This window comes from Mastigoproctus giganteus, chromosome 6 (assembly GCF_048544385.1).
Source record: "Mastigoproctus giganteus isolate SK-2022 chromosome 6, ASM4854438v1, whole genome shotgun sequence".
NCBI classification, from domain to species: Eukaryota; Metazoa; Arthropoda; class Arachnida; order Uropygi; family Thelyphonidae; genus Mastigoproctus; species Mastigoproctus giganteus.
Genome location: NC_143580.1, coordinates 121,402,287 through 121,426,804, shown reverse-complemented (window position 1 = coordinate 121,426,804; position 24,518 = coordinate 121,402,287). Strand labels below are relative to the sequence as shown.

General features: G+C 38.4%; 2 protein-coding genes across 6 annotated transcripts in view; one reads left to right on the top strand and one right to left on the bottom strand.

Moving 5' to 3' along the window:
• The window catches only part of Samtor (S-adenosylmethionine sensor upstream of TORC1), a 500,386-nt gene that overhangs the window by 125,443 nt on the left and 350,425 nt on the right, over positions 1–24,518 (bottom strand). For all 4 annotated transcript variants that reach the window (XM_090376482.1, XM_090376484.1, XM_090376481.1 and 1 more), the window contains one exon: positions 14,673–14,787. In XM_090376482.1, the coding sequence (XP_090232608.1) occupies positions 14,673–14,787 (115 nt within the window). The remainder of the gene's footprint in view (positions 1–14,672; positions 14,788–24,518) is intronic.
• Positions 1–24,518, top strand: part of LOC150084544 (E3 ubiquitin-protein ligase Mdm2-like) — a 366,530-nt gene that overhangs the window by 323,712 nt on the left and 18,300 nt on the right. The window lies entirely within an intron of this gene.

Below are 24,518 nucleotides of genomic sequence, written 5' to 3'. Positions count from 1 at the left end.
GAGGACAAAAAATTCAGATGGTTTTTCTCCATCATTAAATTAGACCCCAGGAGTCTGAGGACGAGAGTTGCCGGTGCGGACGTGCCTTTCTGCTGCTCTTGGAACAGAGAAGTTTTTTCTGATTTATTTTCTGCTTTATTAGTTTAAATTGACATATTAACTTATTTTCTAGAGTAGCTTTATATTCCTATTTACGGTACTTAAGTTTAAAGTAACTTAGATAGAGATTTTGTAGGTATTACTTAGTATCGGAAAGGGTATCAAATCCACGTGTTTACCGTTCGTAAATAGTCGCCATTGTTACGGGAAAATTAATCAGTAAAATCTATTAATCTTGTCGAACTTCATTGGCAATTAAATTGTAATTTTAACTATACATATAACCACTTAGGTTACGTAACATAAATAATTAGTAACAATAAATAATTAATACATAACTTGATACGGAAGTTATATAAAGGGATTTCGTAGATAACACTCGTTACTGAAACATAAATATTTCGTAGATAACACTCGTTACTGAAACAAATATTTTGTAGATAACACTCGTTACTGAAACGTAAATATTTCGTAGATAACACTCGTTACTGAAACGTAAATATTTCGTAGATAACACTTGTTACTGAAACATTCAGGGGAGCAATGAGGGGGGCAGTTGCCCTCTGAATCACAGCCTTTTAAGATGCACTATTTGCTTGATGTTTGTGGAGCAGTCAGGTATGGGACATGATACTGCCATGGCGGATGTCTTTGTATGTGTGCGATGCAAGGAGTGTAAGGAAATCAGGCAACAACTCAGTGTTGTTATGGGCCTATATGAGAGCTTGAAGGACAGGGTGGATACCCTCGAAGGATTACAAGTGAGGGGCCCATCAAGCTGTCAGCTGCCCACACCAATGCCAGAGCTTGCACTTGGTCATCGCGCAACACAGTGGCAACCCGCAAGGCAGAATGCGCTGGTCCCAAAGGAACTAGTAGTTGTTGGTGACTCTATTGTCAGGGAAACATGCTTTGTAAAAAGGATAGGTGGAACAGGACCAGGGTATGTCTGCCAGGGGCAAAGGTTGATGACGTTGTAGAGCAGATATCATCTTTTAAGGGCACAAAAGGTGATATAGTTGTACACGTTGGCACTAATGATATTAAGAGTAGGAGACCGGCAGAATTACTTCACAAGTACAGGTCACTGATGAAAAAAAGCCATGAATTAGGGTTGAATTTGAAAGTGTCTGCAATTCTGCCCAGACACGATAGGAGAGAGTATATGATGAGAGCCCTGTCGATCAATTCGGCCCTGGAAAGATTGTGCAGGGCTCAAGGGGTAGAATTTTTTTCAGCCTGGTCTGAACTTGTTAACAGGAGAGACTGCTTCTACAGGGATGGGATACACTTAAATAGAAAGGGTGCAAGAATGTTTGCTGATGCTATCGAGGCAGTGTTAGGTGGGTCGGAAAACTGCTAGATTGGGGGGATACAAGGACTAATAGATTAACAGTAGCCACTGGCAGAGGAGAAAGTGATTCTTGCACTCCTTCAATTGGAATGAGCAGCAGCCTGGAAAATAAGATGCAGGATATTTCAGAGACTGCTGGGAATCATGGGGGTACAAGTGAACACATGGGTTGTGTTAGGGTGGCTAAGAGGAAGAGCAGGTGCATGTATACTTGCATGTACACCAATGCTAGGAGTTAAGTCCTTGAGGTTGTCATAGACATTCTCTCAGATATGCCAGACAAGCTGTTCTTGCTACCTGGGAGTCTAAAACGCTGATGGAACTGATATTCGGGTGACACTCAAGTAAAAGTGGACCCAATTTCGGCGAAGTCCGGACGGTCTATGACAGCCAAATCCTCTGCTTGCACCTTCACGATGGTGGGACTGTTAGTAATCCTGGGTATAACCTTCATGCACAAGTACATGGTGGGTGACCACCCAGGTGTGAACCAACGTAAGCAGGGGTCGAGGTGTGGCGCCCACACCACATGGAGGAACGCCGCCCCTCTATGTTACCAGGCAGTACTAGGTGGTAGATGACGCTCATCAACCGGTGAAATACCACCATTTTGCGTATTGGAGGCTTGAAGTGGTGCAACCCATGTTTAGTCTCTAGAGCTAAGTTCCGGCCGACCCTTCCATCATGCAGTATGATTGATGATTTTTGAGGTTATGATGAATGTCGTGGCGAGATCCAATATTCCTTACATTTCGAGGGTACAGCTCTAAAACGGTGTTCGCAGGCCGGCCGCTAGTTAGTACACCGGACTGAACCTATTGGTAACTCTCTAGGAAGCTTCCGGATCAGCTAGTGTATAATCCTGCTACCTCTACTCTGCCAGATGGTGACTGGAGGGAGTCCGAGTAGTGTGTATGCGGGGAGCATTGTCGAGGCCACGTTATGTCAAGGATCTGGGTATATTCTTACCACATGTACGCCATATCCAAAAATTTCATTACTTCATACAGCATGTCCCACCCACTTTTTCTTACTATTCAATACACCATGAATTGTCAAAATAATAGACCAAGCTTATCTGCGAAAAGATCTAAACCTCCCAAGGACTTCCTAATTCATTTCACAAATATACGTGGTCTCAATTCTAATCTCAACGATGTCCATTTCCACTTGCAGTCTTCCACACTCCATGTACTTTTTCTGACTGAATCTCAGTTATCAGTTGATTCAACTACTGCTCATCTCAGATGTCCAAATTATTTGCTGTATGATTCCTTTCGCCTCAAAGGTGGTACTTGTGCATATGTCCGTTCTGATATTCCCTGTCAGAGACTTGGCAATTTGGAATCTCCTCTCTTTGATCTTCTCTGTCTTAAAATCTCTCTACCTCATTGTGTAAAATTCATCTGTTGTCTCTACCGTTCTCCCAACTCCACTAATCACTTGGAGCTCTTTGACTTCCTCTCTTTGCAACTTGACTTTCTCCAGTCCAACTTTCCTAACAGTGAGGTAATTTTCCTTGGTGATTTTAATGTTCAGAACTCCAGCTGGCTTCCGTTTTCTAGTCACACCGACCCAGCAGGTCGAGATGCTGAGGCTTTTGCAATTACTAATGACCTAACACAGATTGTTCATTTACCTACAAGAATACTGGACAATCTTAATCATACAGCCAATACGCTTGATCTTTTTCTCACAAACAACCCTTCTAAGTACAAGGTTGAAGTGAGAGGTCCTTTAGGCACTTCAGATCACAACTTGGTGATTGCCTCTTCTCCAATGGAACCTTTATCTCATGGCTATTCCCAACCTCGTATTGTTTGGCATTACAAGAATGCAAAATGGGATGACCTGCGAGACTTCTTTTCTTCTTTTCCTTGGTCTGATTACTGTTTCAAAACTTCTGATGTCAACGTTTGCTCAGATCGTGTCAGTGAAATTATTCTTGCAGGAATGGAATCCTTTATCCCACACTCCACTTTAAAATCTCGTCCTTTATCTAAACCTTGGTTTTCCAATAAATGTGCTAAGGCTGTCCAAGAGAAGAACATTGCATATCGTAATTGGCTTGTTTCTAATTCTTCAGTTTCATTTTCTGCCTACACCAAAGCTCGCAACAATTGTAAAGCAGTTATTAATCAGTCCAAACTAGAGTTTGAACAGGCTAAGAGTAGAAAACTTGCTTCTTGCCGTAATGGTAGCCGAGCATTCTGGTCTCTTGCCAAAGCTATTGGCCGCAACTTTTGCCCATCTCTGCTCCCACCTCTGTCCAAACCAGATGGTTCTGTTGTCACTTCAGCCAAGGATAAAGCTGACCTGCTAGCATCCCATTTTTCTTTGAGCTCATGTATTAATGATCTTGGTAAAACACCTCCCGCCATTCCTAACACGCAGGTCCCGATGGTATTTCTCCACTTGTTCTCAAAGCCTGTTCTCCTGAACTTACTCCTGTTCTTTGCCGCGTTTTTTCACTTTGTTATTCCAAAGGTGTTTTTCCTTCTGCTTGGAAATTTGCTCATATCCAGCCAGTTCCTAAAAAGGGTGACAAATCCCTCCCATCCAATTATCGTCCCATTGCAATTACTTCTACTCTTTCTAAAGTAATGGAGAAATCAATTAACCGCCAACTCTTAAACTACTTAGAAACCTTCTGTCTGATCAACGATCGCCAGTATGGATTCCATCAGTGTCGATCCACTGGTGATATTCTGGCTTATGTTACCCATTTATGGACTAATTCAATGGAAAGGTTTGGTGAAACACAAGTAGTTGCTCTTGACATCTCAAAAGCTTTTGATCGTCTTTGGCATAAAGGTCTTCTAAACAAGCTTCCATCTTATGGTTTGCCAACTGTTTTTAGTAATTGGTTATCCAGTTTTCTCTCTGATCGCTCACTGAGGGTGATGGTAGATGGCTCTCTGTCTTCTAACTTCTCCACTAATGCCGGTGTCCCCCAAGGTTCAGTTCTTTCCCCCACTCGTTTCCTCTTGTATATCAATGACCTTCTTCCATTGACTGGAAATCCTATCCATAGTTTTGCCGATGATACCACATTGCATTCAACTTTCCATTTTGAGAAACCTTGTCCAGCTCAATCAGCTTCAAGTTCTCGAAAATCTGCTGCCAATTCCTTAAATGCCGATCTTCAGGTAATTCTCCAGTGGGGCAAAGACAACTTAGTTCATTTCAACCCTTCTAAAACTCAATCTTGTCTTATATCTCGCAAAAAGGATTCTTCTGCTCCTATGCTTATCTTTAGTGACACTCCGATTTCTAGGCAAAATGATATATCTCTTTTGGGGATTACCCTGACTTCTAATCTCTCTTGGCACAAGCACATTACAAATATTGCTTCCTCTGCATCTAAAAAACTTGGTTTTCTCTTTCGCTCTCGGCGTTATTTTTCTCCCAACCAGCTGCTCACTCTGTATAAATCGCAAATCCGGCCTGCCATGGAATATTGTTCCCAAATCTGGGGTGGTGCCCCCAAAACCTCTCTCAGGCTTCTTGATTCAATTCAGAAGAGGGCAGGTTGGTTAATTAATGATTCATCTCTAACAGTCTCTCCACTCGCTTTCTCATATAGACGCACTGTTTCTGCTGCATGCCTCTTGTACAGATACTTCCATGGGCACTGTTCTTCTGAATTGGCTTCTATAATTCCCTCTCTCGCTTTCAAAACAGTCCGAACACGTGCCGCCACCAGCCAACATCCATTTACTGTCCAACTTCAAACCCACAGAACCAACTTTTCATCTTCCTCATTTATTCATTCAACTGCCGTTTTCTGGAACAACCTTCCTTCATACGTATTTCCTGAAAATTACAATCTAATGAAGTTCAAGTCCAATATCAACAAATATCTTCTTTCGTGTTCTCAACCTCCAACCCAAGCACGGTACTAAGTACTATAGGTTATAATACCTCTCGTGTTTGGGGTTCTCATAAAAAAAAAAAAAGTAAATAAATTTGATGAATTTGAGGTATCGCTCAAAACATCAAAGGCAGATATTGTTGGGATTTCAGAGACGTGGCGTCACACAGATATAAGGAATGCAGAACTGGAATTTGGGGAGTTCAATGTCTACAGAAAGGATAGACAGGATAGGAAGGGAGGAGGGGTTATGCTATTAGTTAAGAAACACATAAAATCCAAGGAAGTGAAGCCAGTCGACATCGCTGGACAGTGCAGTGTTGAGTCAGTTTGTTGTGACATAAGCATTGGGAGATCAAAATTGAGAGTAGGAGTGTGCTATAGGCCTAATGACTCTGATGATTATAATAAGAAACTGTACAGAGAAATAGAGTGGGCCAGTAAATCAGAGAGTCTTATAATGGGGGATTTTAATTTCCCAGATATTGACTGGAATTTGGGGGCTGGTCACTCACACACTAGCAAGGCTTTTCTGGATTTATTGGATGATTGTTTTCTACATCAGCATGTTCGGGAGGCAACTAGAGGGAGTAATACTCTTGATTTGATTATCAGTAGTGATTCTTCATGCATTAAGAATCTGCAGATAAATGAACCACTAGGTGGCAGTAATCACAGTGTTCTGAAGTGGGAGTTACTCAAAGAGGTAACTACCATTAGGGGTAAAGGAAAGGGGTATTGCTTTCGTAAAGGCGACTACGATGGACTGAGACAGTATTTAAATTCTATACAGTGGGATCAACTGATGATGTTACCAACAGCAAATTCAAAATGGGAAGCATTCAAAGAACTTATCTTGGAAGCTACTAGGCTTTACATACCAACTAAGAAATATTGTTCAAGGTTTAGGCCTAAACGGATGTCAGATGAACTAATGAGGCATATGGCAGAGAAGAAAAATGCATGGGATACATACAAATTAACACGTGACACAGAAGCCTATGATAGATACAAGTTGATCTGTAACGAAGTTACAAAGGAGGTTAGGCAGGCAAAGGCAGATTACGAGAGATCCTTGGCAAAAGATGCGAAGAAAAACAGCAAAGAGTTCTTTACTTATGTAAACTCTAGAAGGAAGGGGATGAATCAGATTGGTCCACTTGATATCGATGGGTCAACTGTTGATGACCCTGCTCAGGTAGCTAACAAACTAAATGAATATTTTGCATCGACATTCACACATGAGGAGTTATTCAACAAGGGGAATGCCAGAGGTGTGACCCCAATTCACAAGGGAGGATCAAAGGCTGACACAAGTAATTATAGACCTGTGAGTTTAACTTCTGTTCCTGGAAAATTAATGGAGGCACTGGTTAAAGCAGAACTGCAGGATCATCTAGACAAGACTTCAGTTATAGCTCGGACACAGCATGGTTTTGTTAAGGGGAAGTCTTGCCTGACCAATTTGATTGGATACTATGATGCAGTTACAAAAGAACTGGATGCAGGGAATAACTTTGATATTATATACTTGGATCTTAGAAAGGCTTTTGATACTGTTGCACATGGAAGACTGCTGCACAAATTGGAGCAGTGTGGCATTGGAGGCAAATTGCTGCTATGGATAAAGGGGTGGTTGAGGGGCAAGAAGACAGAGTGGTAATTAATGGACACTGCTCATCATGGACTAATGTTATTAGTGGAGTCCCTCAGGGTTCAGTATTGGGTCCTTTATTGTTTTCTGTATTTATAAATGATATTGATGATGGTATATCAAGCTTAATGTCCAAGTTTGCAGACGATACGAAGGCTGGCAGGGTTGTCAAGAACACTACGCTGCTGCAACAGGATCTGGAAAGGTTGAGCAGATGGGCTGAGAGGTGGCAAATGAAGTTTAACATTGACAAATGTAAAGTACTACATATGGGAAACAGGAACCCCAGAGCAACGTAACAACTCTGTGGTACTACACTGACAGTGGTAGAGAATGAAAGGGACTTGGGGGTGGTTGTTCAGGCAGATATGAAGTTCTCTGAGCAGTGCAGACGGGCTGCAAGAGTAGCTCATGGAGTATTGTCAATGATATACAGGAATTGTTCCAGCAGGGATAAGGAGGTGATTATTCCATTGTATAAGGCGATGGTCAGGCCACACCTAGAGTACTGTATACAGGTCTGGAGGCCTCATTTCAAGAAGGATGTAGAGCTGCTGGAACGAGTACAGAGAAGGGCAACAAGATTAGTGAATGGAACAAAGGGGTGCTCTTACGAAGAAAGGCTTAAGTTTTGCAAATTACAGTGTCTGGAGACTAGGCACCAGCTAGATTATCTGATAGAGGTGTATAAAGCCTTGAATGGTTTAAGCATGCTCAATGCTGATGGGATTCTTCCTCTTGCTCAGAATAATCACCTGAGAGGGCCTAAAGGAAAGACAGGTGTAGGATAGACGTGAGGAAATTTGCCTTTAGCCAGCGAGTGGTTGGTAGGTGGAACAGACTTCCATCCCTTGTCGTGGAAGTTGATAGCCTAAATAAGTTTAAGGCTCAGCTGGACAGGTATTTTGAACGAACAGAGGGGTGAAGTGGAAGTGGTTATTTTTTATTTATTTATTTTACTTTATTTTTTTTTTTTGGCTGATGCTGCATAAGCTTGCTTTCTTGCATCAAATGCCTCTACTAATGCTAATGAGTCTAATTTACCAACAGAACTGACAAATAAATTACAGGACTTTGTTTTTTCTGGTTGAATAAGTGCATTACATAATAAAGAATAATTCTATTTAATCAAACTGCAATTGTTGAGTGGTGCAGGCTTTTAAATGCTGCCTATCAGCCTACCTGTAAAAAATGAAGTGGGTTCAGCCATCCAACAGACAAATCGTAGATACCTGACCTTACTGCAATCAGGAAACAGCTTTTGATCTCTATCATCACAATTTTACCATCTTATAAGCAGTAGTGATGATTAGATCTTGTAAAGCCATATCTTCAGCAAAGGGTATCTGGAAATAAAACTCTCTCTTCAGGATTTAAACAGGACAATCGTCAAATTTAGAACAAAGTCTCCCATGATTTGCAGCATATGTAGTCCAAAGTGAGTCTATTTTGGTTCACTAAGACAGCAGAAGAACAAAGGGAATCCTTAATTTGAATAATCCTAAATGCAATACAATGGAATACTGTGTTCAAGTATGGAGACCGCACCTAAAGAAAGACATCGAGCTTCTTGAAAGGGTGCAAAGACGGGTAACTCGCCTGGTGAGATCGGCAAAAGGGCGTCCTTATGAAGAAAGACTTTGAATATGTGGGTTGCAGAGTTTGGAAACTAGACACCTTAGAGGAGATTTGATTGAGGTGTTTAAGGCTCTGAGAGGCATCAGTAAAATGAATGAGGACAAAATTTTCAAGATTATAAATGATGCTAGAACTAGGGGACATAAATTCAAGTTACGGGGGGAAATGTTTAGATTGGACTGCAGGAAGTTTTATTTTAGCCAGCGAGTTATAAATTACTGGAATAAGTTGCCTTCATGGGTGGTAGAGGCCGACAGTTTGGGGAAATTCAAAGGTCATCTGGATAGTACTTTCGGGTAAGGGAAGTGCATAGGATGATAGGTTTAATTTCCTTTTTTTTTTTTTTTTTTTATCATTGTTTTGTTCGGATTTTTTTTTTTGGCTGGTGCAGCATAAGCCATAGGCTTTCTTGCACCATGCAGCCATTACTAATACTAAAATGATAGAGGGAGTGGCGACGGTGAAGTTAGTAATGGAGTTAATGATAGAGGGAGTGGCGACGGTGAAGTTAGTAATGGAGTTAATGATAGAGGGAGTGATAAGTGCTAGTGAGGAAGACTTCAGGAGAAGTAGTCTGGTTTTACCAAAGTAGTCATGAAATTATTGTAGATAGTCAGTCGGGAAGCGGCAAGCTTTCTGCTGGATTTCAGAAAGGAGAAATTTCCAGCCAACATAAAAGGGTTATTCAGTCAACTAGGTTCAAGGCAGCAAAGAGGAATCGTGGTGAGTCGAGAGGAAGATAGGAATTAAAAAGCCGGATATATTAGATGAGGAAGTCGTCACAGAAGGTGTGGGAAGGTCAAGGTGCTGATCCTAAAGCACTGAAAAATATTACTTATTGTAAGTACTGTTTGGTATTATTATTTCTAATCTTTCCAAATTTCTATTTGGAAAGAAAAAGGTATTCTGGAGTCCTAAAGTACTATTAGTTTGTTTAGCCTAGGGAACAGCTGGACTAACAAGTTTGAGATTGTAATGAAACCTCTAGTTAGATTGTCAATTAGATTACAGAAGAGATAATCTAATTGGAAATGTTGTAATTGTTTTATTTGAGAAGATTGTTGTAATCGTTGTTTGGAAAACTTCCATAATAGGAAAAGTTGGTTTTTTTTTTTTTTTATTTGGTAGTTATTGGCGCATCGGCTTCTGTGGCCATAATGCACCTCCCAAGGTTTTTGCAGTACTTTGATCCAAGCCCGAGGCGGGATTCGAACCCGCGACCTTTGGGTTGCTAGGCAGGCGCTTTACCCACCCGGCTAGCCCAGTCGGCAGGAAAAGTTGTGAATAAATATTTGTATAAATTTGTTTGTTCTATAATTAAACAGGTTAAGTTTATCAGGTGTTGTTCATTGCCTCACTCAATCTCTAGCAAAAGGTATAAGTAATCCTGAAATTTTCTGATGCAGTCAGTGTCCCAAAAGATAACAAGTGTTACCTAAAATTAAAGTAAGCATTTTCATTATAATTAAAATAAGAAAAGCAAGGGCTTACAAATTTGGCGTGCCAGCCAGCACCTTATAAAAATAGTGGAAGCACTACAATTGGCGACATTTAAGCTTACAATTACCAACTTTATGCCCATTGTTGAAGTCTATCTAAGTTGGCACTGATTATTAACTACTCTACCTAATCTGCAGGATTTTCCTAAATGATATTGACAAAGGGATGCCTTGTGTCCCTTTGTCAATATCATTTAGGAAAATCATTCAGTGATTTTCCTAAATGTCAGTATCATTTAGTCCAATCTGAAAAATAACCATTAATCACAATCCTCTGCCTATAGCCATCCTGCAATCCATCTAAGGATTTCCCTGTGATTTTAACAAGTTCCAGTTTGTAGCAGTCACGTGGGCTGAATCAAATGGTTTCCTGAAATCCAAGTAAATAATGAAAATTTCCTACATCCAGCTGATGAGTGACTATCAATCCATCTAACCAGATTAGTTAAACATGATTTTCCCTAGACAAACTATGCTCCTTCATTCAGAATTCTATTTCTATTTAATTGACCCTGTATTGCACTCTTGATCATTGCCTCTGAGGTCAGACTGACCAGTCAGTAGTTATGAACTTCACTTTTAGAGCCACTTTTATGTATTAATAATACATTGGCACTTCTCCAATTCAAGGGAATCTCTAGAGTCCAGTGATGCCCTCCAATTTATCCTAATAATGCAATGCATTCTCTTGTTGCATACCTCAAAATAACTCCAGGAGCCATACTTGCCTTTAGGCTTGAAAGTTTCTCTAATAATCTTCTACAGTTTCAATATCATTAATTTTATGCTTTCCAGCTTTGCTCACACAGATTCTCCTTATCACAAAGGCTCTTCTGTAAATATCAAAGAAAAGTACCTGTTCAATTCATCTACAACGTCAGTTGGGTTGTCTAAACTTTTCCACACCCATTACACAAGGGTCCAAATCTGATTTGTTCTTTCTTTGTCATATACACGAAAAATTGAAAAAAAAAAAAAAAGCCATGAGTTAGAGTTGAATTTGAAAGTGTCTGCAATTCTGCCCAGACATGATAGGAGGGAGTATATCATGAGAGCCTTGTCAATCAATTCATCTCTGGAGAGATTGTGCAGGGCTCAAACAGTAGAATTTTTCTCAGCCTGGTCTGTGCTTGTTAACAGGAGAGACTGCTTCTACAGAGACGGGATACACTTAAATAGAAAGGGTGCAAGAATAATTGCTGATGCTATCGAGGCAGAGTTAGGTGGGTTGGAAAACTGCTAGCTTTTGGGAGATACATGGACTAATAGATTAACAGTAGACACTGGCAGAGGTGGAAGTGATTCTTGCACTGCTTCTATTGAAATGCAATTGACCAGCAGCCTGGAAAGCAAGGCAATGGGGATTTCCAGGACTGCTGGCAGTCATAGTGGAACATATAAATATATGGGCTTTGTTTCTACTAAGAGTAGAAACAGGTGCATGTATACTTCCATGTACACCAATGCTAGGAGTATAGTTAATAAATTTGATGAGCTTGAAGTGTTAGTCAAGACATCAGAGGGATATCAGAGACGTGGTGTCACACAGACATAAGCAGTGCAGAATTGGAATTTGGGGAGTACAATGTGTACAGGAAGGATAGACTGGACAGGAAGGGAGGAGGGGGTTATGCTGTTAGTTAAGAAACATAAAATCTAAGGAAATGCATCCAACTGATGTTGGTGGACAATGCAATGTTGAGTCTGTTTGGTGTGACATAAGCACTGGGAAAGGAAAGATGAGTAGGCCTAATGAATCTGATGAGTATAATGAGCAATTGTGCAGAGAAATAGAGTGGGCCAGTAAATCAGAGTGTCTTATAACGGGGGATTTTAATTTCCCAGAGATTGACTGGAATTTGTGGGTTGGTCACTCACATGCTAGCAAGGCTTTTGTGGACTTATTGGACGATTGTTTTCTACAGCAGCACGTTCGAGACGCAACCAGAGGGAGTAATACTCTTGATCTGATTATCAGTAGTGATTCTTCATGCATTAAGAATCTGCAGATAAAGGAACCACTAGGTGGCAGTGATCACAGTGTCCTGAAGTGGGATTTACTCAAAGAGGTAATTACCATCAGGGGTAAGGAGAATGGTTTTTGCTTTTGTAAAGGTGACTACAGTGGGACCAACAGCAAATTCAAAATGGGAAGCATTCAAAGAATTAATCTTGGAAGCTACTAGGCTTTTCATACCAACTAAGAAATATTGTTCAAGATTTAGGCCTAAATGGATGTCAGATGAACTAATTAGACATGTGGCAGAGAAAAAAAAATGCATGGGATACATATATTAACAGGTAACACAGAAGCCTATGATAGATATAAACTGGTCTGTAACTAAGTCACAAAGAAAGCTAGGCAGGCAAAGGCAGATTTCGAGAAATCTTTGGCAAAGGATGCAAAGAAAAACAGCAAAGAGTTGTTTACTTATGTAAACTCTAGACGGAAGGGGATGAATCAGATTGGTTCACTTGATATCAATGGTTCAACTGTTGATCCTGCTCAAGTAGCTAACAAACTGAATGAATATTTTGCATCTACATTCACACAGGAGGAGTTATTCAGGGAGGGGGAATGCCAGAGGTGTATTAAACTCTGGCAGTAAGCTAGATAATCTTGTAATAACTGAGAGTAAAGTGGAGGAGAAATTGTTGAAGATAAGAAAGGCACCTGGGATGGATGGAATCTATCCAGTTACAGCCAGGCCTCGCATAACGCGATTTTCAGTTAACGCTATTTGAAAAATTATACCACTTTTCACTTTACACGATGCAAATTTCCGGTTAACGCGATCTTTTTTTTTATTTTATGCGATAGTTGAAAAAGATTTGAATTGTGCGCTAAGCTTACTGAGAGTCGTACGGTCAATAAACAAACGTTTGCCTGCTGCCCGCCTCGGTGTGTTCCATCAACCATTGGAAGAAGACGTGTTACTTGTTTGTCTCCTGCTAATAAAGTCAGTGCACACTTGCCTTTAAAAAATTCAAATTTTTAAATGAGCCAGATGAAAATGTTACCGCCAAGGAGATAACGATAAAAGAATTAGATGAAATCTTTCGTATCGCAGAGAACCTCAAACCTTTTGTTTGAGGTTCTCTGTGATATTTATTTCACCAGGGCCCAGAGAAGATTGTTGTCGGCTATTGGAAATTGATTGATGAAAAGAAAAAGTCAACACTGTTCAAATATTTCCGCAACCGTCATTTCTTCATTGTGTATTTTATGTCAGAGGTTCCCAAACTTTCTCGGTTCACACCGCCCTTAGTGTCTCAGTAATTTTTTCAAGGTGCACCCAGACCAAAAGAAATACCTAACAGTTCTGTTTAGTAGTTAGGTCCAAACAACTTAATAAGAAATGTTGAAACTGTGAACTACCTCGAGCTAGTAGTTTGCGCAGTGTCCGACCAATGTCGAGTATTGCCGTGTTTCCCTCGAAAATTTAAAATATTCTGCGGCGCACAGTTAGGGAACCGCTGTTTTATGCAATAAAACTCAAGTAAATGACATTTTTATCAAAACTAAACAATATGATCATCAAGTCGATTTAAAAAATTTTTTCCCATGGTGAATTTTCCTCCACTTGCTTCAGTCAATTAAGGACAAATTGAAATAATCCATAATATTAAAAACACATATGGCATTAAGACAAGGTCATTCAAAAAAGATGTTATACTTTCAATAGTTAATTTTTTTTGAAGTATTTCATTTTCAGATTTATTTCTGATATCAAAACATGGAAAAAATTATTCATATGAAAATATCTTCAGTGTACATGTAACAGCACTTGCAGACATCCACACAAATTTTCCATAACTGTAATGCCTCTAGTAGCTGTAAGTTTAACTTTCAATTTTTCAACTAAGCATAGTTATTCCGGGATAAAATGTATGTAAGAAATAAACATACAGATTCAGATCTAGCAATGAGTAACCAGGACCATCAATTCCAAAGCATCCACAATATTGATTCATGATGACTTACTCTAACATGAAAATGTTTGACCAAGATACCAAGGGGTACATTTTTTTTTTCTGGGTATAGTCTTGTCATATTTTGTTGGAAAAATGTTTCTTGCATATTGGCTTCCAAATGAAATGGTCTTGAAGGTGATACTTAAAGATAACAGCTACAATTCAGTGTTCGGAAAGTTATTCCATAACTCCAACAGATAAAACAGTACATTTTTCTCAATTAAAACATAACTCCATAACCAAATATTGATATTCTGTTTTGATGTACACACTTAGGTAAAGTTGTATTTCATTGGTGAATGAAATTTAATGATAACGCTGTCTTCCAAAAATGGTTGAGACTGCAAAGTTGCAGTCAGAATTGTAATTCAGAATTCTGGACTAGTTCTGCTCAGGCTTCTCTGCTGCCAGTTTTTCTCAACTAGAAGTGCACCTCAATCTGCTGTTAAAAATTTTATTCACAATTGTTTAAATGGAAATTTCCACTGGAGAGTGCTATTAGCTGATAATAACCTCGTGACACCAAATTCATTGCTGTAATTACTTATACAAATATAGGCAATTCTATTAATTCTATACCTTGGTGGCTGGAGTCAAATCCACAGCTGTACACTGAATTTCTGGATAGGTACCAAAAGGGTTATAGCAACTTCCCACATCCAGTAACTGAAGCCTATCTTTAAAGGGAGGAAGTCTGGAAATAACAAAATCAATTGTTAACAGTGTAAAATTTAAATTTTGTATCTAGTAATGAACACTATAATATCATTAATCTATATGAACGCAATGAAAGCCATAAATTTTCATGCTTATACAGTACTCATATATCCTGCTCTAACAATTTATTAAAGAATCCATTGTTCAGTATCTGCATGCCTTTTTTTCATAAGCAAATAAAATAGCTCATGACTACTGAAGATCCACTTATATTTTTTCTAATGAAAACCCCAAACATAAGTACTGAAACCTATAGTACTTAGAAAGCCTACAAGATATTTATTTATTGACACCATACCTGAATTTTTCTAGATTGTAATTTAAGATATATGTCAATAACCATTGTTCCAGTGAACAATATAGAAAGGATAAATGAGGAAGGAAAAAAAAAAGCTAGTTCTGTAAGTTTGAAGTAACAACGAAATGATGCTAACAGGTTTCAACACATGACTGGTTTGGAAGAGAGTGGTGGAATTACAGATTCAAGAATATACTCGCCTACTTGACATAATGTGTCCTGAAAAATGTCTCCTAAATATCCACCACTTGCACAAGCAGGGGCATAGTGTTGATCGTCAGGCAGCACCAGGGGGTTCCCTCAACTCTGCTGGGCCAGCATGATTATAAACTAGCGATTGACTACCTCTTAGTGAGTTACTAGTAGGTGTGGTCCAATGGATTATTTAGCAGCTGGCTTGCCAAAACCATTTCATGCTTAGGTCTCCAGAGCAAAGGCTCTGGAGACTAAGCATCAGTTTCGTGCCTTCAAGCCTCCACAATAAGCAAAGTGGTGATACTGCACCAGCTGATGAGACATCTGCCACCTAGTATTGCCGGGTGACACGGTTCACTAGGTGACATTGCTCTTGCATTCATGTGGTGGGGGCTAGTAACCTGGGAGATAAAGAGCATAATATCAATAACCAAAAAACTAAAGCCCTAGCATGCCAAGCATTCCATAGCCAAGTGATCTCAGTACATTCATTAAAGCAAACTTTCTAAAGGGCTTTTGCCATATACAGATTCTGATTTGTTCTCAATAGTTTTTCTCATTTTCTATTGGAGTAGCTCTTTTGCTCTACAAGAAGTAGGCAAAGGCCTAGAAGACACCTCCATAGCCAGGTGAGCAGGAGCAGCAGTGCGTAGCACACACTTCTTGATTAGACTGCCAAATACGGAGGATGCGGAAAGATCAGGGAATGACCACCGCATATCCCCGGAGCAATATGGCCTTAGTTGCTAATGCTCCTAAAAACCAAATAATAACAACAATAACAACAAAGGTCTAGAAAGGAAAAATACTTTTCTGGTTTTTTTTATCACTAACAAACCTAATAGCCGCTTGGTCACCTTATGGCACTGCTCCTCCCTCCCTGTGGCTGGGCCGGAAATCTGGAAGGAAAAGTTATACTTCCAGGACTAAAAGGGGCAAATATGGAAAATGAAAATTTCCCTGTGCTAAAGACTGCAAATCCACCTATGGATCTGTAAAAAACCCAATTATGACAATCCAACCCAAAAGAGGACGAAAACAAAGTGTAGCCAGATCACCTAAAATGGTATGAAGACTCAAATCTGGCGACTTATTAGTCAAAAACATCAGCCCCAGATGTTCCGAGTCCCTCCTGAAAACTTACATCATTTGGCAGGGTTCCTACCAAGATACCTTGGTAGGAATGCCACTTTTAACATCTTCAAAGGTGTAATTTCCAAATGGGACCTTTTAAATGTCTTGGAGGAGGAGATTGTTCAAGAAAGATAGAGAATTTGTTCCTACTTGTAGTCATTCTTACTTCTCTAAACCGAACCTTCCTTCATCAGTAAAAATTGGATACATAAACTGCCACACTCATCCCTATAAACCCAATCCCAGGTGTACAAATGTCAGAAGTTTGGGCATTCTCAAACTATCTGCCGAGGAGATTCCGTTTGTTCAAACTGTGGATCAAAAGAACATATTCATACTGATTGCAATGCGGAATTATCATGATGTCCAAACTGTAAAAGGCAACTATTCAGCCTTTTCTAACTCCTGTGAGCAATGGAAGCGGGAGGGAAAAAAATCCAAAAATACAAAGTGGGGAAGAAAGTATCATACTCAGAAGCAAGAAAACTTCTGCTACAAAATATTCCGAAATGTACATATGCTGAAGGATCCCAGAGATACCACACAGTTTCAATTGAAACAGCTACATAAATTTCCCCAAAAATATCAATTTCCAAATGGCCTCAGTCACTGGTATCGTCTGCATCACAATAAAAAAACAAACTAGCTAGGATGAACAATACTATCTACTGCTCAATCAACTCCAGTAACACCAGACCAAATTGAAAATCCAGATTTCGTTAGAAAGAAACAATTTGACACCGCAGCTATGGACAATGCAAAGAATAATTGTTATGATGAACATATTCCAGATTCCTAGCATAAAAATAATAAAATAAAAATTGACCGTTACAAGCAGAGCACCACTAAAAAATAGACTGATTCTAATTCTAAACAATGTAGTCCAATGGAATTGCAGAGGCTTTCATGGTAACATAAATTAATCAATTGGTATGATCCAGTAAATATCCAGTATATCTGCGTGCAAGAGAGAAATCTAACAGTTAAATACTATACTCTGTTTCAGCAGGACAGGTCCCTTTCAAATAGTGTGCACAGACAAGTAGCCATACTCAGACTCAAAAGTTCCTTGTAAGTGAATTGCTCTCCAAACCTCCTAGAAGCCCTCACAGCACGTATAATCATTGGCATTGTTTTTCAATGTCTTCCACCCAATCAGCCATGTACAATTGGAAATCTTGTTTTGCAATTACAATCTCTGGTATTCTTATTAGGAGACTTCAATGGGCATCCATTATGAGGTTCTCCCATCTCATGTTTCTGCTGAGATCTCACTGAAATGCTACTAGACAGACAGAATCTAATACTACTAAATACTGGCTTCCCCACTTACATCCATTTTCCTACTGGGTCACCCTCTGCAGTAGATCCCTCAATCTGCTCCCCTATCCGCTTTCCGACTATTGAGTGAGCAGTGCATGACAATCCTCTCAGTAGCAATCAGTATCTGCCGATATGCGGAATTCAAACCACCCATTTCCGGACAAACATACCAACCATGCCTCTTTTGATTTTTTTTTTGGCAGTTGTTGGCGCATTGGCTTCTGTGGCCATAATGCACCTCCCAAGGTTTTTGCAGTACTTTGATCCAAGCCCGAGGCGGGATTCGAACCCACGACCTTTGGGTTGCTAGGTAGGCACTTTACCCACCCGGCTAACCCGGTCGGCACCCCTCTTTTGATGATCTTACATCAAGTCTTCTATTGATACTGTCAACAAGCACATCACAATGCAGATACTATCAGCTGCAAAAGCTGCCATCCTGCAGTTCAATTAAGAAACTGTAGACATACCAATCACTGGTGGAACGAAGATAGTAAGGTGAAGAGAAAAAAAAATGTAGCATCAAACTTATTCCACAAATACCCCACCACTGCCAACCTTATTAATTATAAGAGACTTGAGCCAAAGCATGTTACATCTGGCAAAATGCTAAAACTAAGCACTATCCTCTTGGCTAATGGAGTAATCACTCACTTATAAATTAACTGTGGCAGCACCTCTTGCCTGTATGCACATTGGGTTTCTGGGAGCATTGGCAAGAGGAGTCTGTCAGCAGGTAAGAATTTAACCTCTTCGTATTTATTTTCGATTTCCTGTTTTCTCTTGTAATGGCAATTCAAAACTTAATACATTAGAACCATAATTGTAAAAATTTAGTAATTGTAACTGTAATATTCTAAAATATTCAAAATTTGTAACCTTTTCTATTTTTTGTTTCCCCAACAGCATGGTTTGATGATTGGTGTCGGTAAGATACCTGAAACATCACTTTAATGTATAATAATGGAGACGAACAGCCTAATAAACTATATTATTAATTTCACGAGGTATAAGAGTGGTATTAATATAATAATAATCTTAATGGGTAACAACCATAGCATCCTTCACTAACTGTGTTGCTTCAATACACAGCAACATCTGACTTCCATTTAAATCTCGTATGCAATGTCAGTTCATATATTCCAAATCCACTATGGTGTTTTTGATGTCAGAAATAAGGACATTCCAAGGCAGCTTGTTGGGGAAACCTCCTACTTGTGCTAAGTGCAGCTCAGTAAGCACAATTGTGAAGTCTATACTACACCACAATTGGTATGTCCAAATTGCAAAAAAGGTCCTGCTTATGCTAGAAGCTGTGATTGTTGAAAAAGTGAGAAACTTATCCAGAAATATAAAACAGATGTAAGGTTTCCTACCAAGGGAAAATGAATTATCTCACCACCAACATGGGGAGACCTACATACGTATGCCCAAATCACAAAAACATGCCAATCAACTGAATAACAGATCGAATTGATAGTATCCCCAAAAAGAGTTTTTCTAATTATGTAAATATGTTTTTGCATATTTTTGTTTTCCTAGAATTATTGCATAAGAGATCCTATCCAATCATGCCCCAACATTTTTGTTCTACTTTTAACGCATAGTAATGGTAGCTGGGAACCTGACGGGTACTGATATACAGAAGCTTGGAAATGTATTTGTTTTTAGTTCAAATTACTTATAGACCATGAGAAATCAACGATTTTAATTGGAGGCATTTTTGAACAATTTGTTTGAAAAATCTGTTATTATTTTCGAATAACAAAAATAAAAGATGTGAAAAACACAGCAAGAGCAAGATCATATGTATCCTTCAACCTAGCAATTATTTCAGCAAAGGTACAGAAAGAAATTACAAAAACTATAGGCAACTTTCCCACTACATGCATGGTAAATGTGTTATTTTAATCATCAGTGTTACAATACAAATGATGGCAAAATGAAAAAGGAGAGAAATGAAGAACATGAGTATACAACAGGTATACTCTTGTTCAACTGTGTAATGTTCTACAAAACAATGAAGAGTAATTGATCACAAGCTGGCAAGAAGTCCCCAATGAGTATAAATGTTACAAGAACAGCAACCTCAAAAGTGCTCATTTGTATGAAATTCAAATTTATTTTAGTAACTGGCTATTTTTCAAATTTCTCAAAATAACTTTAATTTTAGGCTTAGTCTTCCATTGGTTGCTATAACAAGTTACTATTGAGTGGGAACATTCATACAATAATGAAGAAACATCTGATAGCAAATAATGTTTCGGTAATTTAAACATTCACAGGTCAGCAGCATAAAAATATGGCAACACTTTGTAACAGCTAAGCAAGCACAAATCTCCATGGTTACAGTTTGGTTACATTACCTACCAACAAACATGCGTAACTGTCATGTATAAAAGAGCTCTGATGGAAATTAGAAAGTCACGTACTAGTGCTTGGAAATTTTTTAACATTGGCCTGAGTGGATATCCTGCGCAAGAACGAATTTTAAAAACTAAACATCTTCTTATGCTGCTGTTTATAATTTCCATAAAATTTTATAGCACTACATCTGCTTTTTGTGTAAAAAAAAACGGCTTAGATTCAAATTATAAAATTATGCTTCAGAAAATTTTAACAATGGCTTAATATCCTGCATAGAGTAGAAACTCAACATATAAAATATGCCAAGGGAAATGAAATCTCCCAAAGAAATCTAAATTAAAAAAAACAAAAAAAACCCCACTTATATCATGTATAAAAATAGCTGTTGAATGACAAGTTAAGCATCTTTCATTCTGTTGGATAACATCTCAAGGGTTCAGTGGCTAACATAACTAGCTACTGGGTTGGAATTCATCATTCAACCATTTAAGATGCAAAGAAAGAGAAAAACAAAACTACAGTGGCAGACAAAAAAACAACATTACCTTAAAAAAAGTAACATTTGTAGTGAAACGTATAAGATGTGTGTTTACAGTCATTTTGTTTGTCGCAAAGCAAAGGTATTGCGTCAGATAATGCTTCTTTTCTGCACGTGGTTTGCATGCCTATTGGCCCAAGAAGCCTTTCTTGACCCAACAAATGAGGAAGAAGCAACTTGCTTGGGTTAAAACGCATGTTTCATGGACAAAAGAGCAATGGGACACCGCTGATGATGATGAGTTTGTCTTCTTGTCTCACAAGGCTTAAAACATACACCAATGTTTTCCCTCATTTTTCTCCTTTAAGGTGCAATCATACCTCAGAAATGCTGGCACTACAGTGTTGGACTAGCCCAGCAACAGTCCAGATTTGAAAATTGCTGGTACATAATGTTGTCTAAAATTGCTCAGAAGAAGCCAACAATAAGATTATTGTTGGCTTCTTCTGAGCAATTGTAAGAGTGTGGTACCACGAAATTGGGCAACCGTATATCCAGAAGTTGATTAACTCTATGCCAGATCATTGCAAGGCTGTAACTGCAGCTACAGTACATGATACTATTACGTTAACTTGTCATTTCAGTTTGTACACATAAATGCAATAAAATGTATGTTTGGTTGTCATGATTTCTCATATTTCCATTAATTACACATTTTACCCTTTGGGAAGATGTTTATGGCAATTAGGTATATCAGGTGGAGTCTTTTTATTGGATTTCATTCACAGAGATATATATATATATATATATATATATATATATATATATATATATATATATATATATATATATCCCATCTAACAAATGCATTTCAAATATTTCTGCAACCCACAATGCAGCGTAAAACACATTATTTGCAAAATCCACAAGTGATGCAGTTTTTTTTTTGTCCACAACTGTATATTCAGTAATTTACACAGACCATCAGCCTAATATATAATATAATTTCTATATATTGCTGATTACTCTCATACACCTTGATTACTTCATTAACACAATTAATAGGTCATTGAATTATATTAAAATTCACACTGTATGCCAAAATACTGATTTATGAGACCCACTAATTTAGTAAAGTAAACCCTCGATTTAACGGACTAATATGGGAGAAGGGGTGTCCATTAAATCGAATGTAACCTGGAGGGCATTTTTTATTGTTCTTAATGTAAAAAAAAAAGCTTTAATACAATATACAGTACTATACAATATAAAATTATGTGTTGCAATTTGGTGTTTGATTTACAGATATCAGAAACAGTTTGTTTTTTTCGCCATAAATTTCACAAACACGTGCTACTGTTTGTGCAACCTCTTACTGAGATGCCTTGTTCTAATTTCTCAATTAGCTTTAATTTCTGTGCCACATTTAAGTTCACATACTTTCTTTTAACTCCTCTATCACTCAATGGCATTTTAAATTGTAAGGATTGCAAAATTATTTAATAAATAAAGTCACTATTCAGAAATCACAGAAACACTCTTTATACAACCTGACCACATGATAGCTTGAGGCAGACTGAGACCGAAACAAAGCGAGTCGGTAGACCTGCAGTTTAGTGTCCCGAGTCATGTTCAGCTCGCAAGTCACCACCTTCTCTTATCTGTTATCTGGGAAAACAGCTATTTGAACACGTTTTCAGAAAGAATAAAAAAACAATTTCCTGAATTTGATTATAAAAATCAAAGTAGGTAATTATCAAAACAATAATGGAAATAGGTAATTATTATTAATTTTTAATTAATAATAAATTTGTGCCTTGAATTTATGCCTTTCCCACTCCCCCATCTAATTTGTGGGTTCTGAACAAGAGGAAGGATGCCATCAGCATTCAGATTACTCAATTCATTCAAAGCTTTAAACACCTGAATCAGATCTTCTTGCACATGCCTAGTTTCCATACACCCAATTTGCAGAACCGAAGCCTTTCTTGGTAAGAAAGGCCTCAGTTCTGCAACTTCTCTGTACTCATTCCAACAGATCCACATCCTTCCTAAAAATGAAGCTTCCAGACCTGTATGCAATACTAAAGACATGGCCAATACGAAGAATAATTACCTCCTTATCCGAGATGGAAAAATACAGTAGTTTGTTATTTGGTTTTTTCAGGAGCATTAGCAACTAAGGCCATATTGCTCCGGGGATATGCGGTGGTCATTCCCTGACCTTTCTGCATCCTCCGGAAAAATACAGTATATCATTAGCAAAACCGTATGAGCTATCCTAGCAGCCATCTGCACAGTCCAAAGAATTTTGTCTAACTGCAAAATTACCACCAGGTCTTTATCAATTTCTGCTACCTTCTCGTGGTACCACACAACTGTACATTAATCGGGGATTACTGTTATCCACATACAGTACCTTGCTTTTTTTCAGTGTTAAATTTCAATTGCCACTTAGTAGCCAGTTTGTCTAATTTTTCCAAATATCGTTGCAATAACATACCCCGATTAGCATTGTTAACAACCCTGCCAACCTTTGTATCATCTGGAAACTTAGACATGTCTAATATGCTTTCATTATTATTAATAAATATTGAAAACAGCATTGGGCCCAGCACTGAATCCTGGGGGGGGGAATCACTAATAACTTTAGTCCAAGAAAAGCAATGTCTGTTGTTAACCACTGTCTTCTTCCACTCAACCATCCCTTTATCCAAAGCAGTAGCTTGCCCATAATGCCACACTACTCCAATTTGTACAGCAGCCTTTCATGTGGAACAGTATCAACCCTTTTCTGAAATCTAAGTATATGCCAAAATTATTTTTTGCATTCAGTTCCTTTATTACTCTGTCATAATATCTGATCATATTGATTAACAATTGTCCCTTAAAAAAATGCTTGCTGTGATTAGCATATAACTGTATTCCTGTTTGGATGGGCTGACATTACTTTTTTTAACCAGTAACTCCATTATTTCTCTAGAACAAAAGTCAAACTTGTAGGTCTGTAATTACTCACTTCACCCTTTGATTCTCTTTTGTGAAATGGGGGATGGTTTACACATCTCCCATCCATAGGGACCCTCCCTGAATCCAAGGATGCTCTCATAATTATGGCTAAGGGTTCGCTTATCTCTTCTGCTGTTTCTTTTAAGGTAACTGGATAGATCCTACCAACCACACCTGCCAATCTACTTTAACTTCAACCATTTCCCTTCCACTTTATTCTCAGTTATTTCAAAATCATTTAAACTCCTAGTTATAACTCAGGATATATCTGGTATTCTATCCCTAAAACTTTTTTCACAGGCAAATATAGATAAACTATTTAATGTTTATTAGCAACCTGAAAAAGATCCTTTAACAGTTATGCCATTCATATCTAGTGGCCAATGTAGTTCATCCCTTTTCTTCTAGTGTTAAAATAAAGAATTTTTTGCTACTTTTCTTAGCATTCTTGGCTAGACTTTTCATAATCTGCCTTAGCTTTATTAACCCTCCCTTAGTGATTTGATTACAGACTAGTTTGTACTCACTGTAGGTTTCTGCCAATTTACAATCCCATGCATTTTTCTTCCTGGCATAAGTCTCATCAGTAACAAGTGGGATAAACAGACTATAAACTGATTGACTCATGGTCAATCATGAATATCATGATTGACCAATGATATTCATAACTAATGATATTCAGAGTGACAGAATATCATCGGTTAAGTTAACCGTTCAAGTGACTGATTAACCTAATGGCCTAATTTTCCCATTAAGTGCCTAATCAGCACTTAATGAGAAAAGTTTGCTAAGAGTTTCCAGAGTTTTTCCAATAGTTCTTGCGGGCTCTTTTTTGACTTTCGCTATTATTTCTTCCTTAACGATCCTTATGTGTAAATACAAATGGGCCTTTTGTACTGGATTC